Raw genomic sequence first — 17,628 nt, 5'->3', positions numbered from 1 at the left:
AAGAGCAAGTCTCCTCTGCCTTGCAGGCAGGAGGCAGCTCGGCAGCAGCGGGTGAGGGTGCTGAAGCCCTGGTGCTGGGCTACAGCAGCAGCTCAGCACTCACTGCATGTGGTTCTGCAAATACTGCCCTGGCTCAGTGACCTTGACTTTCTAACCAGAACTGACAAAACGAGCTCCAGGAAGTATTTACTGCTGAACAAGAGACGAGTGGAAGCCCAGCCGCAGCAGAGATGCTGTGCCCCTGTGGAGATGCCACCAGGGATGAGGGGAGGGGAAGCCGCTCCTGCCTTCTCCTGGGCAAAAGCAGTGGGCAAAGCTCAGCTGCTTTCTTTACTACACAGTCAAACAATAGCAGAGATGGAAAATGGGCTTGTTTAAATCTCATTGAAATGGTTTTCAGCTGTCACATGCTAGCTGGAGTTTGAAACAAAGGTATTTCATTAAGCTGATGTGTTTTACCTCCTGCCTGCTGCAAGCTGAGAGCACCACCTCTTCCCAGACCCCCGAAACCTGCAGAAAGGCCATAACTGAGCCTCCAGCTCCACTGGGGAGGTATTGCTGCATCAGCTGGCTGGCACTGGAAGTTTAGCCTGTCCAGGTCTGAATATAAAGCCCTCCTCAGACCAGGGAAAACACTTACCAGCTCTTGAAGCCACACAAGACACAAGCTAACCCCAGCCTTCTGCTAACCATCACCCATCTGCTGTGATCCTAGGTTTTCCGATTTGATCCCCGCAACACCTCCTGGCTCCAGGTGGCCAGCATGCTGGAGAGGCGGACACGCTTCCACGCGGATGTGCTGACTGATCGCATTTTGGCTGTGGGTGGTGGGACGCTGCTAGGGACCCTCACCTGCACCGTGGAATTGTACCAGCCCACTGACAACAAGTGGGAGTTCACAGCTCCTTTCCCCACACCCATCGCTGATCACGCAGGTGCAACTCACAAGGGAATTCTCTATATTTCAGGTGAGAGAGCTAATAGCAGATTATTTTCATATAGTTTCATTGCTTTTTGCTGGCACCTTAATGTCAGAGTCAAAGCCTGCACTCACACCAGTAACACCCACAGCTCCAGTGCCCCTTTCCTGCTGTGTTAGCACAGCCTCACTGCCCTCCTCCTGCATGGCAGGAATTATTTTCTTTCCAAGACATTAAACGTGACACCATCTGCTTGCAATCCACACCCCTGCTCGCTTCTGACCTTGCAATCCTGGCTAAATCCCAAAGCTTTGCTGTCTGAAAAGGTAAACTGGGAAGAGGCTGCCATAGTGTTGAGGACGGGATTTAACACTGGTATTAATCTGAATGGAAGATGTGGGACTAACCCTACTGTGCCGCTTTGTTAATCTGTACAAAAAGAAGGATAATAGGGGCTTTTGCCCTCTTACCCACCCAGCCTGTGCAGCTCTTGCCTGACAAGTGATCCTCAGCCTTCACAGGGGTCTTTGGTAGATGGTGCAGGACGTTTAACAATAAAGCAGCATGGGTTTAAAAACACTTCAGGAAATCATTGCAGGATCATTAGCTTTTGCAGCTACTGATTTGGACTTGAAAGATAATCTTTGGTTTGTCCTCGGAAAAGCATTGTGTTAAAAGCACCGGACCAGTGCCATCGCTGTAGGCTCCCAGCTTCGCAAACCAGGCACGGCCAGCGGGGATCACAGTGCTGACCTAGTCCAGGTTAACCTCAGCTGCAGTGGAGGATGCTCCTCTGTGATGGAGCATACACCCGAGGCCCTAAGGGCAGGGAAGGTGCACACAGCCCGTCCCACCCAGACGTGCACCCCAGTAACAGCAGGGCACCTGCGCTGGCACTGCAGATGGGTGATGGTTCAGCTGGGGGAATGGCTGAGACTCAGGTTCAGGTCTCTGCTTTGACTCAGGTGGCCCACAGTGCCACAGGCAGCTTGTTTAACCTCTGTCATCCCTGGTTCCTACCAGAGAGGGACGACAAAATTGTCTTACAGAGCTTCAAACACACGATAGAAACCTAAACTGGGTAACACCATACCCCTCTGGTATCTTACCTACCTATAGCTTTCATTTCCTTCTCAGCTAGTGGGGTAACAGCAAATTTGATTTCGCCAGCCTACAGCCCTGCCCAAGCAAACTGAAAAATTAAGAGGATCACTTCAGTACCAGATTAAAACACAAGCCCCATGCAGGCAGAGTGCCCACGCTGAGCTGAGCTGGGGCTTACGGCCAACCTGAAATCATCTTCCTTGTTTGCAAAGCCTCTCTGCGGGCTGGAATTCAACAGGCAGGCAGCTGGAGGCATTTATCCTTCCCATAGCAGCACCCTCCTTCTGCAATAATGCACCCCTGAAATACTCAAGTGGCTAATAAGGAGAAAAAGTTGACAACAGCACTGACAGACTGGCTCTGACCTTCTGACAAAAATCCAAAGTTCAAAGAGCTTTGAATGCTTTTCTTTCAACCATTCTGTGACTGTGTATGCTGGAAGCAGATTTCCCAAGTAAAGCTGCTCCTGGTTACACCTGAAACATCCCAAGAGCTTATTCAAAAGCCTTTTGTGGAAAACAGTTTACAGAAAGAGCTGGAACTGGTTTGTTTTGTTTGGGTTTCTTCTTATGCTCTTTAAAATACCTAAGAATCTCAGGTTTTAGATTTCACATCGCATCAGCTCTGCAGAATGGGGTGAAATTTTAAATCTGACCTTCTTAGGTATTTTAAAGGCAAAAAAATTTAAATAAATCAGCTCTGCTAATGTTTGCAGAAGGTTTGCTGGATGTCAGAAAGCATGAAGGATGGATTTTCAAGATCTCTTCTTTCCTTCTAGGGGGCTTCTCTGGGGGTAAAACCTTAAGAGACACTTACAGCTACCTCCCTCGCCTCCGACGCTGGATTGGCAACAGTGCCATGGCTTTTACCCGCTGCAATCATGGGATGGCCGCAGCCAGGGACAAGATCTTCTGCATTGGAGGAAGGACTCTAAAAGGAGTAAGTTAATTTGCTCTTAATCCCAACTCTGATCCAAAACTGGGGTCTCTGTTGCTAGGCTCTGACTGGTTTATTTCAGCAGGTTGATCAGTAACTTTATTATTTTTGGCCTCTTAGTGCACCAGCACAGTGGCAAGTCAGGCCAATAAGCTCATGAAAACGTGCCTGTCATCACAATCATGTACATCAGAAGCTGCCCTGCTGTCACACTTTATTTGCTAGAGTACAAAGGCTGTTTAAAGCCGTTTTTTCAATAAAGAAAACAAAGTGGAGGCTCAGCCTGCTAACACAGGAACACCCAAATGTAGAACTGCCCATGCACCTTCCCCAAACACACTGACCACCTGATTTTCCTTGTTTGAGCTGAGAGGGAGCGAAACACTGGCAGGCAGGAGGAGGAATGGACTGCGGTGAGGACCAGCCTAGATTTTAGGAAAGATGGGCTCTATTCCTGGAATGCAACTGAAATCTCTTCAAACCTGGATTTTCCAGATCTGAAAGAGGAGGGAAAGTGCTGCCCAGCCTTCTGGGAAGAGACCTGACAAGGACTGACCAGCTCACTTCAGGAGAATCCCACTCCCTGAAGCCCAGAGAACTGAGTTTTCAAAGATCATTCATCAATTCCCATTTGAAAGTGTAAAGACTCGGGGCCTGGCCCCATTTGACCACGATGGGTACAGTTTCTTCTGAAGGAACGAGGGCATCTTACTTGCTTGCTCACTGAGTAAGAGACAGAAACCTACAGAGAGAAACTGCACATCGAGGCTGACATCAAATTCCTCCAGATGACACAATCTCAGTTACTGCCCACAATTCAATCCAATGCAGCCCCCTTTCGATGATTTCCTTTGTAATGTGTAGAAGTCTGGTGAGCAGGCAGGATTTGGCCCATGCCAGTTCCAGCAGGTCCCTGTGGCACCTTGCTCAGCTCACTCCTCTGATTTTCCCAAGAAAAAGCAAGCTCCTTTAGAGCTGTGCCATTCTGGTATTTTATTAGAGTTTTTTTTTAGGCTCTGACTGCTAAATGTGGATCAAAAATCCGGCACCTTGAGCCCCATGGTATTCAAATAGACGTTGAGCTGCTGGTTTCCTTTATCACGAACCAAGCAAGCCTGACGTGACAGTAAAGCCCGCTCGAGGTATAATCTGCTGGGTGAGTGTCGGTCTGGTTCTTTGCAGGTGGAGGAATGGATTCCCGTCGACGAGACTGAGTATTACTGCCCTGTAAGCAATCAGTGGACAACGCTAACGCTACCCCCGTTCAGCTGCTGCCAGTTCAGCATCACAGCCCATGACACCATGCTCTACCTCACAGGAGGTGGGTCCCTGCAGCACATGAGGAAAGAAGACAGTGTTTTCCTGTACGACACAGAGAAGCAGGTATGGAAGAAAGCCAGCCGCCTGCCTAAAGCTCTGGTGGATCATGCCTCCTGCATGATTAAGCTGTCCCCAGTCGATGCAGCTGGGGAGATGGGGAGAGGCACAAAGTGCTCCCCCATGGGCAGGAGGAAGAAATCTACCCTCAGCTTGTTCCTCACAAAGAAACAAGAGTCCCACTCTACCTCAGAAAAGAAGTAGGATGGAAACACATCAGACAGATCTGACAGCGTTTGCCCAGACATTAGTTTTAACAGCTCTTGCAGTTGCCAGCCAACAACGCAAGGCTCTACTTACAGGTGCTTCTAGAAAACAGGGTGTTAAATACAAGACTTCAAACTGATATTAACTCACCAACAAGAGCAGCCAGGCCTTGAATTGCATCTGTGTGCGCAAGGATTTGTTCACAGCTGACCTGGGTGAGAAAATGACAGGCAAATTGCAGACAGAACAGTTAACCGTTCGCGGAAGGGCTAAGGTCATTAAAATTACCACTTAAACATTTTATAGTTCAGCAACTTTCCAAGGGCCTACTGCAACAGGTTTCAAGGTTTCTTTTCCTCCATTCTAGCAGCAAAATACACAGAAACAAGGAGACAGGGCTAGGACAAACAGTTCCTTTACCAAGTCAAGCAGCTATGCAGAGGCCACAGTGATACACAACAGCTCCTTCCCCTGACAATCAGAATATTTTAATGTCCCTCTAAAGGCAGGGTAGAATATTTCCTTTTTACAAGTTGTTAAACAGACCCTAGAAGGGAACGCCATGCCCAGTGGAGCCAGAGAGAGCATCTCCTGACTCCCAGTACAGCGCAGCCTGGACGATCTCTCGCACAGCATGCGTTCTGCTCCAGGACTTGAACCATAAATGCCACAAGGCCAGAGGCAAATAAAGTTCCATCGGCACCGTGTGCTGGAGTGCAACAGAGAACAGCAGCGCTGAGAGCACACCAGAAGAGACCAAGAACTGCAACAGCAACTGGTGATCTGGGGCCTTTCAAAAGCAGCCAGCGTCTGAGAAGTATTTGCAACCCCTGAGAACCAGGTCTTTTCCCACACTTCACCACCTCCCATTCTCTCGGAAGCGTACAGGTTTTCCAGTCCCCAGGGCAGCAGACTTTTCCGTACATTATACTCTGAGGTATCCCATCAGCCTGGGTGATGCTTAGCAAGGAGTCTAATTTTTAGAACTCGGTCCCTCCCCACAAGAAAAATAATACATCTATGAAAGTGTGTTGAGGTGGGCTACAACAAAGTACTTTTCTAAAAAGCGACAGGTTTTTAGTGCTCAAAAGCTGAAGTCAACAAGCTTGCACAGCTCTTTGTGCTCTAATTTCCCCAAACTGAGTCTGTTTTGCCCAGGATGGTAATCACTGAGTGGTCTCCCTGTCCTTACCTCGACCCATGAGGCTTTAGTTATATTTTCTCTCCCCTCTCTGGTTGAGCAGGGGTGTGACAGAACTGTTTGGTGGGCACCTGGTGTCCAGCCAAGGTCAAACACCACAAGCATCCACGATCACCTCCCCATCACCATCACCAGTGGTGTGTGCCTGACAGTAGCAATTCTCACCACAATCCTCACCCTCGTCCTGGTACTCACCTTCACTGGATTGGCAGGGAGGTGACCCATGAAATCTGTTTTGTAAGGGTAGTCCATCATGGCCATCATGGTGAAGGCATTTCTAGCAAACCCAAAAAGCTGGTAAACATCCTCCTTGTTAGAGATCTTATTGCACGTGGCCATTTTGCTGCTGATTTCATCGTAGGCTGCAGAGGGAAGGAAAATGAAAGACACAGACTTCAAGAGGGAAACAATACCAGGCTGCAGCATCTTCTTTCACTCAGAAGCAAGGAGATGCTGTAACACACAGATGAAGTTTCTACTGGGAAGGACCCGTTACATTTAAAATTACACACACGTGGATGTACAGGCATCAGCATCTCTGCACCCTGCACTCTGGCCCCATGGAGCAGCCAACACCTCCCTGGGAAGCCCAGAGGAACCAGCACCCACTGAGACAGAAGCAGTCCCCGCTGGCACAGCGAGAGCAGCTTGGTATGAGCCATCCTCATCAGTGCCCCGCCTGGCTGCCTCCCCCTCGCCGCTGTGGACTCCCTCCCTGGGGTCTGATGTGTCACCAGGCAAGCTGTTATGCAGGAAAGCATGGTGCAGTATACAGATCCCAGTGAGCATCAACAGCTGGAAGAACTGGCAAAAGCTGGAAGAATGGAGTGGGGCGTGGATAAATAAAAAAAAATGTTCCTTGGGAGCTGGGTGCATTTCCAGTAAGAACTGAAAAGAGAACAGCCCTCACAAAGGACTCCCAAGACGTGCCTTCAAACTTCAGTGTGATGCAGAGAGGTCAGCTGGAGTCAGAAAATACATCTTGGAAGACTGATGCGCTCATATACTGGATGCACTTCCAAGACGCACTCATACACCTTTGCATTTCTGCTGGAGAAAGCTGCTCCCTTCATTTGTATCCTCCACACTTTGGAGCTGCAGTTCCCGTCGGTCCCCATCCTACCCTACACGCTGCCCACTGCAGCCTGGCTGTCTTTCCTTGGAAATCAAAAGCCTGGGACCTGCCTCTGGATACTGGAGAGCCTAAACCTTAAATATGACCACCTCATCCACCCCGCTGCGGAAAGGCAGACCTCGAAGACCTTGGCTATTTAATAGTAGTATTTTTCACGCTGTGACCCAAAGCTAAAAGGAGGTTTGGACTCCTGGCTGCTCTGGGCAATTCCAGGACCAGTGCTGTAGTGAGGCAGCGACAGCAGCTCTCGGAGGCACACAGCCCCTGACGTGCAGCACCACAGACCCAGCCCGGGCTTGAGGCAGACCAAGAACCCACCACAGCTGTTCCAGCGCCACACAGGGCTCCCAGGAGATGCTGCATCAGCCCACGATGACCTGCCCTACCTGGGGCATGTTACAGAGATCCTCACCAGTCTCTGTCCTTGGCTTCACCTAACTGTCCAAGGCTGGAGGTGAAAGAGACTGTGAGGGCTGCTTCAAGACCTAGATTGCATCTCAAATCTCTCTCAGATATGTCCAGTGAGCCGAGCCATGCAGCTGTCATATCCACCCCAACAGTTCACAACAGCGTGGGTGTTGAGGACAAGTATCTGCTGCAACATGATACTTCACCACCATAAAATGCAGGTGGTTTTGCACTTCAGTGCAGAAAAGACAGTTTCATTAACACTGTACAAGCCCCCACAGAGATGCTTTCATTTTGGTGTTGGTTACTAATTTTAATGCTAACAGAAACTGCTCATTAAATCAAAAATCAATTGTATAAGCAGAAAGAGGCAGCCAGGTGGGCATTTGCATTGATTTAGCTGAACCGCTGGAGGACCTAGCCGAAGGAAAACTGAAACAACTGTTTTCTGCACGGCTGGGACTGGCTGCCCTTGGGAAGCCACCTGCAGGGCTCTCTCCTTACCTCCACTCAGGAACAGATCCTTAATCTGCTGGAAGGCTTTGCGGACAGCAGCGACGCAGCCTGGGCTGGACTTCTGAAAGTCCTGATGGGACAGAAAAGACAGAGGGTTACAGTTGCACAGAGGAGATAGATGTGGAGGCTGCACTGGGAAGAACTGCCAGAAGTACCAGGATACTGGCCCGCTGGTCAGAACCTCATCCGTGCCTCCAGGAGCAGTGACACCCATGCATCTGCCTTGTGCTCCAAGCAGCACACCCCAGCAGAAGCCAGTGGTCTGCACAGCTCAGACCAAGCAGCAGCTGTTTCTCCAGGCCTTGTGGGGTGGCTGTTAGACAGAACGGCACGCACTTATGGAACCACTGGACCAAACACAAAGCAGCGAGAGGACACACATACCTGGCCAGGACATGGGAAGTGGGTGCCAGGCTGCTAAGCCCAGTAGTTTGCTTGGTTGTTTTTTGTTTGGGTTTTTTTTCCTTTTTAAACACACAATAGAGTCCTTCCAACTGCACTTTGTCCATGAGAATGAGCCATGGAGAAGTCAGTTATGCACAGAGGGTAGAGCGCTGCTTTGGGAACCAAGACCTGCTCTTCTTAAACCTGCCAGTGACCTGCCAGATGACCAAGAAGGCCATATCCTTTTTCCTGGGATATGAAAATTTTTCATTACTGATCCTGAAAAAGCACTTTAAGGTATGTTTGAAGAGCTGCGGCTGGTTCTGCTGGTGGAACAAGTTGCCTCTGTCACTGCAGGCTCTAGCAACCCAAACTCTTTCTGTCAGCTTGTAAGGCAGTTTGAGATATGCTGGCAACCGGTGCTTTGTAATAAAAATAATTATTAGGGCTCTTTTAAGGTCTCTTTACCCTTACTAGAGCAATGGTTAAGTAACCACAAATCACTAACTAAGCATTTTTCTTACAAAGACCCAGCCTCAACTAAAAATAGATTTCAGACCTTTCTTCTATTCCTAACTCTGCCAATAGTTATGCTTAGAGAAGTCACTGTGGCTTTTTCCACAGTTTACCTGGGCGTCCCTTTAGGGGTTCCAAATCTCCTTCTGGATGTGCTTACTGATCTTCACCTACTAATAGTTCTAATTGGAGTGTGGGGATGGATTGACCTGGGATAGAGGAGAGCAGGTCTGCTCTGGCTGCCACGAGACTGAGCTCCCCACTAGGCGATGCTGGACGGCTGCAGCACGCTGCCCAGCACACTAAGGAACCACCACATGTTCCCGTTCTCCTTTATGGATCCAGGAATGGTTCAGCTGAGCCGTCACAGCAGCAGAGGGAGGAGGCATTACAGCCATTCCAAGGGAAGCTGTTCTCCCCCCCAGGCTGCCAGCTTTACTATCACACCTAATTATACCTAATTCAGCTGCCTAAACCAACCCAAGCTGGTGGCTTGAACAGCCCCTGCAGCAGTACCCCTGTGGGAAGCACGCATGGGGCTGCACGTGTAGTATCCACACAGGGGCTTTCTGCCTGGTTGCAGGTAGGGCAGGTGGAATATAGAACCTAATCTTCCACAACATCAACTTTCTGCCCTTTTCTCACTTCCCCTGTGAGCTGGAAAAGCTCAGCAACGGTCACAGAGAAAGCTGCTTTGAGGCAGCGCGCTCTGACTCAGGGGAAGAGAGCGCTCCCGCAATGATCCATCAAAGGTTTGTGCCTTCGTTAGTATTAACGGCTCTCTGGGGTGTTCTCTCACCAAGAAGAGCATTGAATTCAGATTTCAGCGGCACAGATTGCTTTTATGCAAACACACTGACGGTGGAAGGAATTACTTTGAAAACAACACGAAGTGCCTGGTTAGGAACTCAGCCCAGAGGCTGGCTTACTGCTGCAGAGAGAATATATTTAAAAATGAATTGGGAAGTTGTTTTTTTTTTTCACGTGAAAAGGTCAAAGCCCCAATTCAGGGGTGTGTAATGACTCACAGCATATTTGCAGCTGAAGCAAGTCAGAGCTACCAGCTGAACAGGGTTTCTGAGAAGGAAATGGCTTCAACCAGGGAATAATTCCCACTGTAGGGCCTGTTAGATGACTAAGTGGTATTACATTTTTTGTTTTAAAACGTATAATTTTAAAACAAGGTATCTTCTCTTATAAACTTCAGAGTTTCAAATGCTATTGCGTTTATTTTCATATGATTGTCTCTTCTTTACACTTACTGGTAATGCTATCTGTCCTGTTAAGTCTCTGCATCAAAAGAAAGTTGTCATATATGTAAATAAGAGCAAAAAGATCACAGGTTTCATACACGGGTAGTTCATGCAAAGCCACCTGTGTCACCCAGATCTAGAAATTCATGTCAAAAAAGAGGCAAAACGGACACAGTCACCAGATTTCAGTACTACCAGGTAGCACGCTTCTTATAAACTAGATATCAGTTCTGCACAATACCACTTTCCTATGGGTCCTATGATCTCAAAATGTGAAAGCCACATTTAATTTTTGGTTTTAAGTGAACCCAGGACACCTTACATACCTTTAATTAGTGAAATGATGATTTCCAAGCTCTCCACTGAAATGCAGTCACCTTGGGATTAAGGAGCTGCTGTGAATAATTGAAATCAAGACAAAATACAGCATTTTGGGAGAGGATTGAAGAATAAATTATCCAAAGGGAGTTCAGCCAGGCACAAAGGATAAATTTCAGGTTGTAATATGGTCAAGTCACTAGAAATGGGAAAGTGAATCTTTAGTTACCACTAAAAGCAAGGTGCTGGAACAGGAGTTGTGCTGCTCCTCAGAGCTCACCTTTGGGCTGCCACAGCCAAGGCAGCGCCCAGCCATCACATCTGCAGCTGCTGCTTTCCCCTGTGGGTTCCCATTTAATTGCACTCCCTGCCCAGCACTTGCTTATGTTGGGAAGACGGGTGTCTGTTCAAACGCATGGAAAAAGAAAAAAGATATATCTTCCTTTAAGAAAATAATGCTCCTGAAAAGAGATGCTACTTACTGCTGTTACATCTCTGAAGAACTGAGTGGGGTCTCCAAGCCCAGCCACGGACAACAGAGGAGCACTGGCAGCTAACGCTCCAGCCACGATGTTTGGGTATTTCATCCTCATGTAAGCACTCAGCATCCCTCCATAGCTGCCACAGGAGAGACAAAAGAGTTATCTCCTTTAACAGAGAACTTATAACAGAGTCACTCAAAAGTTCAGGCCAGCACTCACAGGTTCATCTAACCCCAGGCAACGAGAAGCTTATGGACATCTAGTAGCTGCTGTCCTCACATAAAAAAGATCCAGTTATGGCCAATGAGCAGCACACAATGTGTGCTTCTGGCCTTTCTCCAAACACTCCCAGCAGCTCCAGTGGGAACACAGCAGCCCAGTTTGCTTCTACAGCCGAACGTAAACCCTGCCCCAGTATTTAACTCACCCATCCTGACAGCTGCAGTGCAGGACCAAGTGATGCTCAAGCAAAGCTGTCGCTGTTCTTTAGGGGAAGGAGACACATTTTGCATACAGGGTTATAAAGGCTAGATAGGCTCTCAGCAAAGGCTGTCCCTGAACACTCCAGAATATACAGCCCTCTCTAGGGCCGGGAATTATCCATGGGCACCCCTAGGAACAGCTGATAGATGATCAGCACAGATAGAGGGAAGGGGAGATGTTAACAAATAACACGTTAAAACTCAAAGCCACCTTGGAAGCTTCAGTGCCAGGGCCACCATCTGCAGATATATCAAGAGCTGCCAGACAAACCCAAGGCGACAAAAGTTACTCATATACCAACGTTTGTGGAGTAACTCTGAGGTCACTCCTGGGGGTGGCAAATGCCAGCCCCAAAATGCAGGTAAAACCTGGTCTAACCCCAAGTTACAAGTATTAGTAGCTCCAAGTTACAGGTATCCAGGTCTCCCTTCCCCCCACCTCACGTGGTTGGAGTAAATACCATTCTCACATCACCCACATGCAAAGCAATACACATTTCTCTAACCCTGGGCTTGGAAACAGGCTATAGCTGAAACCTGCCACAGGTAATTGCAGGTTAAGTTTGGCAAAGTTCTAAGCACCAGAAGAGGGATGGGGTTTTTTCCTCCCATGGGAAATGCTGTGCTGCTCCAACGCTGCTGTGTTTCCATATTCTTCATTTGGGTTTAGGGCTGTTCTGGGTTGCTGCAGCCTCAACTCTGATTTACACACATGGAGCTGTAGTCCAACGTCCAGCCTAGCTAGCAGGTTTTCCTGACTCTCTCTCCCATCTCCCCACCCCAGGACAGCTCCTGGCTCTTTTTACACTAGCTACTGTCCTCATAGCCACGGTACAAACACTCCTGAGATCAACAGTCCACTCGCCACCACAGGTTATGTGGAAGGTTAATGATAACTGTCAGTTCAAATGCTTTTTAGGTCACTACAACTGAATTAGGAGCCCTGTACGTGGTGGAAGCTTCTTAAAGGGAAGCATCCCTCTGCTACAAGCATGGGGAACCATTCAAGAGACAAGGACATCAACAGAGCTAGCACTTTGGGGAAGAGCTCCTGCTAGGAAGCGAGAAGGAACCAAGCAGCAGGTTGCAGAGCAGGATTATAAAGGGGCCTACAATAAAAACGGCTGGTTGTTGTTAAAGAGGCTGTGTTTAATAAATACAGGGGGTATAAGAAAGAATGTTTTACCAGTTATTAGTTTTCTGTTTTTCCAATGTAAAACGTTCTGAAAGATTTCCATTTTCTGCAGTTCTGGCTGACTTGTACCTTGAACATGCCTCGAAACATCTAGTCAGTGGTGCTTCTCCAAAGCAACCACAAATTGAGACTAATTCTTGATGGCAGAGCTGACCGGGACCTGGGGATGAGCTCCTGGGAGCTCAGGCACAGGCAAACCTCCTCTATGAGATAGCTTAAAGCTCCGCCTTCAGAACTTGCTTGAGAACCAAACTACAAGAACAGCAAGACTATGGCTGGGAAAGGATGCCGAGAAGGGAAGAGGCACACGCAACCTTTACCTGCCTCCAAAAGCAATGACAGGGCAGGCGGCAGCACCATACTGCTGCTTAAGCTCGGTAATGAGCACTGCATAGTCCGCAAGGGCTTGCTCCACGGTAAGCAGACCCGTCTTCTTCAGCTGTGTTGACTCAAGTCCAAATGGAAGAGATTTCCCATAGTACCTCTAAAAGGAAAAGAGAGATGCCATGGAAATGTGGGTGTCAAGCTGTGGGTCTCCTCTGCCCTCACTACAGAGCTGTGATCAGCGTGCACAAACGGGAAGCAATAACAGCACGTGGTGTCCTCCAACTGGTTTGTAACTGAGGAATTGCCTTGTCTCCTGCAGCTGATAAACAGACCTTCAGGCCATATCCTGCAGAGGATGGACAGCCCAAAATAAGCTGCTTCAGTGGGTACCAAGTGGCCCCTTGGCATGTGTGTCTCTCCTGAAATCCCCAGCTAGAAAAGGGAACATGGTAATCTCTGCATGCAGAAGTTGTGGGATAGTAGATTTAATAGACTGGTGTGGGAAAGGTTGGCTTGGGACTTCACAGGCTAGAGAGATAAAATATTATCGGAACAAAATAACCCTCTAGTCCAGTGTGGAGTTCAAGGCCTGTGGAAACATCTTACAAAAGCACTGGTCTAAAGCAAATACACCATGGCACAGGCTTTACTGGAACAGTAGTATCCTGGACTGCTGGTAGGCATAGTAAAAAAAAATCAGAAGCCATAGTTAAATAAAGAAGAGCCGCTACCACGAGGAGAAAGCTTACAGCAGGTATATTTCAGCTTCATGGCAAGAGAGGTTATTATTTTTCTGGACCTGCAGAAAGCTGAATTCCATAATCCTGAACAGAACAAGACTATCGTATGCATAAAGATTAAAATACTCACATGCTCAGCGAAAATCACAAGTGCTTGCTGTTCCTCTGCTAATTCAAATATGAAGTCTGAGTTCTGAGCAAAAGTCCAGATGTCACCTTCATTGCCAGTATAGAAGAAGATGGGTCCAAATCCTTTCTTCCAGAACTTTGCTGAGACAATTGACAGAAGCAGTTTAAAAAAAAAGAACAACAGAAAAAAAGAAAAAAAGAAAACAAACCACATGAGCATGAAATTACTCTACTTTTGGTGAGTTTGGGCAGGAACTTAACAAGGGAGAACTCTGAGCAGGCTGATCCCCCAGACCTGAGCTGGGGAATAAAGGGGGTAGAAAGGTCAGGCTACAAAAATCTCTCATTTGAGCAGGGGGTAAATAAGAGCTTCCATGAGATCAGCACATGACCTGGAACTTTCACTTTTGCCTGAAAATCCCTACAGTCTCAAGTTCTGCGAGGCATTTGGAAACAGCTGCCACCCCAAAGAGCAATTTCCTATTTACTTGCCCTTTTCAACCCAAAAGACTTGGGCAGATCACTTTTCCCACAAAAGGGGCATTAGGGAATTGCCATCATCTTTCTGCTGTGATGTACAATGTAAAGTCAAGCTGTAAATCACATAGCATAGAACGGTTTGGGTTGGAAGGGGCCTTCAAAAATCATCCAGTCCAATCCCCATTCCATAGGCAAGGAAATCTTCCACTAGATCACACTGCTCAAAGTCCTGTCCAGCCTGACTTTGAACACTTCCAGGCATGGGGCATCCACAGCTTCTCTGGGCAACCTGGTCCAGTATCTCACCATCCTCATAATAAAAAATTTCTTCCTCATGTCCCATCCAAACCCATCCTCTTTCTGTTTAAAAACCATCACCCCGCCCTGCTAAAAAGTTTCTCTCCATCCTTCTTATAAGCCCCCTTTAAGTACGGAAAGCCCACAATAAGGTCTCCCCAGAGCCCTCTCTTCTCCAGGCTGAGCAACCCCAACTCTCTCAGCCCTTCTCCACAGCAGAGGTGTTCCAGCCCTCCTCCAGAGCCACTTCCAGGGCTCTGCTCTGACAGGTCCGTGCCCTTCTTGCAGAGGGGACCCCAGAGCTGGACACAGCACTGCGGGGCGGGGGTCTCACCAGAGCAGAGTAGAGGGGCTGGATCACCTCCCTCGACTTTCTGATGCAGCCCAGGATATGCTGATGATGATATATGTCATATATACAACACACATCTCTCATGATATATCACATCCATACATGATGATGTATGAAGATGATGTGTTTCACTCTCTGATCTGTTACTAACTGAAGGCAAATTGAGACTGGCAGGACAAGCTGACCCACGATGTCAATACCTGCGTATCTAACAAACACCTGCGTATCTAACTAATACCTGCGTATCTAATGCTTGCTGACTTTAATAAACATTTGGTTTTAGCTTAGTCTTGACTTGCACAGGAATTAAGAGGGATAACAAACAGCTCTCTTCAACAACAGACCTCAGACAGTTAAGTGTTGATTTCGACACATTGCCACATCATCCACAGGGACCCTCCAACAACTGCTGTCCTGTGGCTGCCGCTGCAGCAGCATGTCACACGAGGCTGTTTCCATTAACAGAGATGCCTGAATTTAATTCTTTGCATTCTCAACACCGACTAGCTAAAGCAGAATTAGGATTGGAAATGGATTTCAAGCCTTTTATGAGTGAAGTTGCCGCTCGGTTAACAACAAGGCTGATCCTGTGTTGCATTGTTTTGGGTATCGGGTAGGAAACTGAAGTGCTATCTCTGCTCTGGCTTTTCTTCTGATACGCTTCGTGGCTCCTGGAGTAAACAACCATTCACAGGAGCCAAACCCAAACCAGACAGGTTGCTTAAAAAGGGATCTATTTTTAGACTGAAATCCTGGGGAACTGCCAGCAAACCTCCAGTGTCAGGTGCCTTGTTGTGAAATAACAAGGCTCCTTCCGTATCTCCCTGATAATCTGAAAAGTCTTGTATTGCACAAGAAACAGTAGTGGGGAATGGAACTACTCACAGGAGTTTTGAGTAAGAAACTACTTGCAAACCAGCTGGATTGCAACGTTAATGTTTTGGTTTTAACAAATAGCCAGCTCTGCCCAGGACACACAGATATAACACCTTAAAAAGAAAACAAAAGATATGCAACGCTTTAAACCAGGTGATCCCAAAGTTCTGTTCAAAAACGGCCACTTAATTATTGAAATTTCAGCCTTGGGTGTACTATCAAAATTCACTGCTATTCCCATATCTTTGGGCTGAACTGATCCTTGAATTCATGCCTGGTGAAAGGTGAAAGCAGGGGGAGATCACAACCACCAACTGAAGAAACCCCCCAGACCCAAAAAGAAGTTGAGACTGAGCACACGAAGTAATTAAGAATTACTTGGCAAATAGGAAACTGGGTATTAGGTGATCAAGGAATTATGTAACTTGTAACCAACAAAGGCTGATGTCTTTGCTTGCTGAACTCCATCAATATTGTCAAGTTTTGACCATCGGAGAGCTAGGCATTTGTGGGTTACCACCCAGCTCCCTACTTTGCAAAAACTAGAAAGAGTAGAAATACCTTGACTCGGTGTGTGAATTGGTGCTGCGCACCAGGTAATGAACCCGGGCACGGGACAGCAGCGAGATCCTGCGTGCAAAGCCCCAGGCACAGGCAGGTACCAGGCTGGGCTGGTGCTATCCACAGCTCCACCTTTGTTCATCCCTACAGATCTCTCCAAGCAGGCAGGATTGAAAAACATGTGATGCTGGTTATTGAAATTGCTGTCTTTTTAGTCACATGCTGTTTGGAAAAGCTTTCTCTCTCGTACTGTCTGTTGCATGGAAGATAACTCATTTTTTGGCTAAAAAGGAAGATGCTGACGGCTCCTGGCTGGAAGCACTCCTTGTTCAGCGTGGCTCAAGCTATGTAAAGTCACAGGGTTTTAGACAACACAAAACACTGACCCAAGAGGAGTTATCTGAACTCCTAAGAACGCTGGGCACCGAATGCAATGTTTAGGTCACTATTTGTTTTTCCTGCTATATTCAGAGCATTGAATTGCACTTGTAGGAGGTGCTGTGGCCAAGTGAAGACACATGCACAGAGCCGGCCCTGGTGCCAGCCTCAGGCAGCTGCTGCTCCTGGCCTGCCCTTGCCCGCGGAGCAAGGATCCCCGCACCGGCACCCATCAGAGCGGAAGGCGAGGGGGATCCGGCCTAGGCAGGGAGGATGGCTGGCTCACAAAGGGCTGGCACTCAGCTTGCTGGCTCCCGGCTGCCCATCACAGCTCTCCCGGCTGAGAGGCTCTCCAGCTCAGCACAGGAACAATTAAAACTTGAGCTTAACAAGCTCTGAGCCACAGCAAGGCCCTGCCATGGCCACGGCCAGGCTTGGGCGCTGCTCAGCCACAGCACAGCCCTGGGACCTACCTGAGACCAGGTACCGCTGCGGGAAGGTCTCACTGCCAGGGGGCTCGAAGCTGAAGTGGTCCCGCACCTGCTGGAAGATGTGCTCCTCCAGCCCGAGGCCCACTGCCCGGGGGGCTGCAGGGGACCATCAGCACCTGGAAAATGGCCCCCAGCTCCCCCACCCCCCGGGCCAGGCCCGGGGCCCGGCTGGGGGACCAGGCCTGGGGGGCGGGAAGGGAGCAGGGACCCCGGCCCGGGGAGCTGGGGGGGGGGGGGAAGGCGACTGGCTGGGGGACACGGCCCGGGGAGCTGGGGGGGGAAAGAGAGGCCGGCTGGGGGGCCCGGCCCGGGGAGCTGGGGACGACGACGGCTGGAGCACCCGGCCCGGGGAGCTGGAGGGGAAAGAGGGACCGGCTGGGGGACCCCGGCCCGGGGAGCTGGGGGGGACGACGGCTGGGGCACCCGGCCCGGGACACCCACCGGGAGCCGCGCCGGCCGGCAGCAGCACCGGGAAGAGAAGCAGGAGCGGCAGCAGCGTTTCCATTACAACCATCCTGGGGACCCCACACACCGCACCACCCTCCCACGTGGGACCCCGCGGC

The 17,628-nt window shown here is 48.9% G+C and overlaps 1 protein-coding gene and 1 pseudogene across 1 annotated transcript in view; one reads left to right on the top strand and one right to left on the bottom strand.

Moving 5' to 3' along the window:
- The window catches only part of LOC130154611 (kelch-like protein 9), a 7,298-nt pseudogene extending 2,591 nt beyond the window's left edge, over nt 1–4,707 (top strand).
- Nucleotides 1–17,628, bottom strand: part of DPP7 (dipeptidyl peptidase 7) — a 23,217-nt gene extending 5,589 nt beyond the window's left edge. Inside the window, exons 1-8 of the mRNA XM_056350793.1 lie at nt 17,507–17,628; nt 17,048–17,161; nt 13,632–13,771; nt 12,755–12,918; nt 10,758–10,893; nt 7,793–7,874; nt 5,941–6,107; nt 4,695–4,755 (exon numbers count right to left, since the gene is read on the bottom strand). Of these exons, the coding sequence (XP_056206768.1) occupies nt 4,695–4,755; nt 5,941–6,107; nt 7,793–7,874; nt 10,758–10,893; nt 12,755–12,918; nt 13,632–13,771; nt 17,048–17,161; nt 17,507–17,579 (937 nt within the window). The 5' untranslated portion in view covers nt 17,580–17,628. The remainder of the gene's footprint in view (nt 1–4,694; nt 4,756–5,940; nt 6,108–7,792; nt 7,875–10,757; nt 10,894–12,754; nt 12,919–13,631; nt 13,772–17,047; nt 17,162–17,506) is intronic.

Source organism: Falco biarmicus, chromosome 9 (assembly GCF_023638135.1).
Source record: "Falco biarmicus isolate bFalBia1 chromosome 9, bFalBia1.pri, whole genome shotgun sequence".
NCBI lineage: Eukaryota > Metazoa > Chordata > Aves > Falconiformes > Falconidae > Falco > Falco biarmicus.
This window is presented reverse-complemented; position numbering and strand designations above follow the sequence as displayed.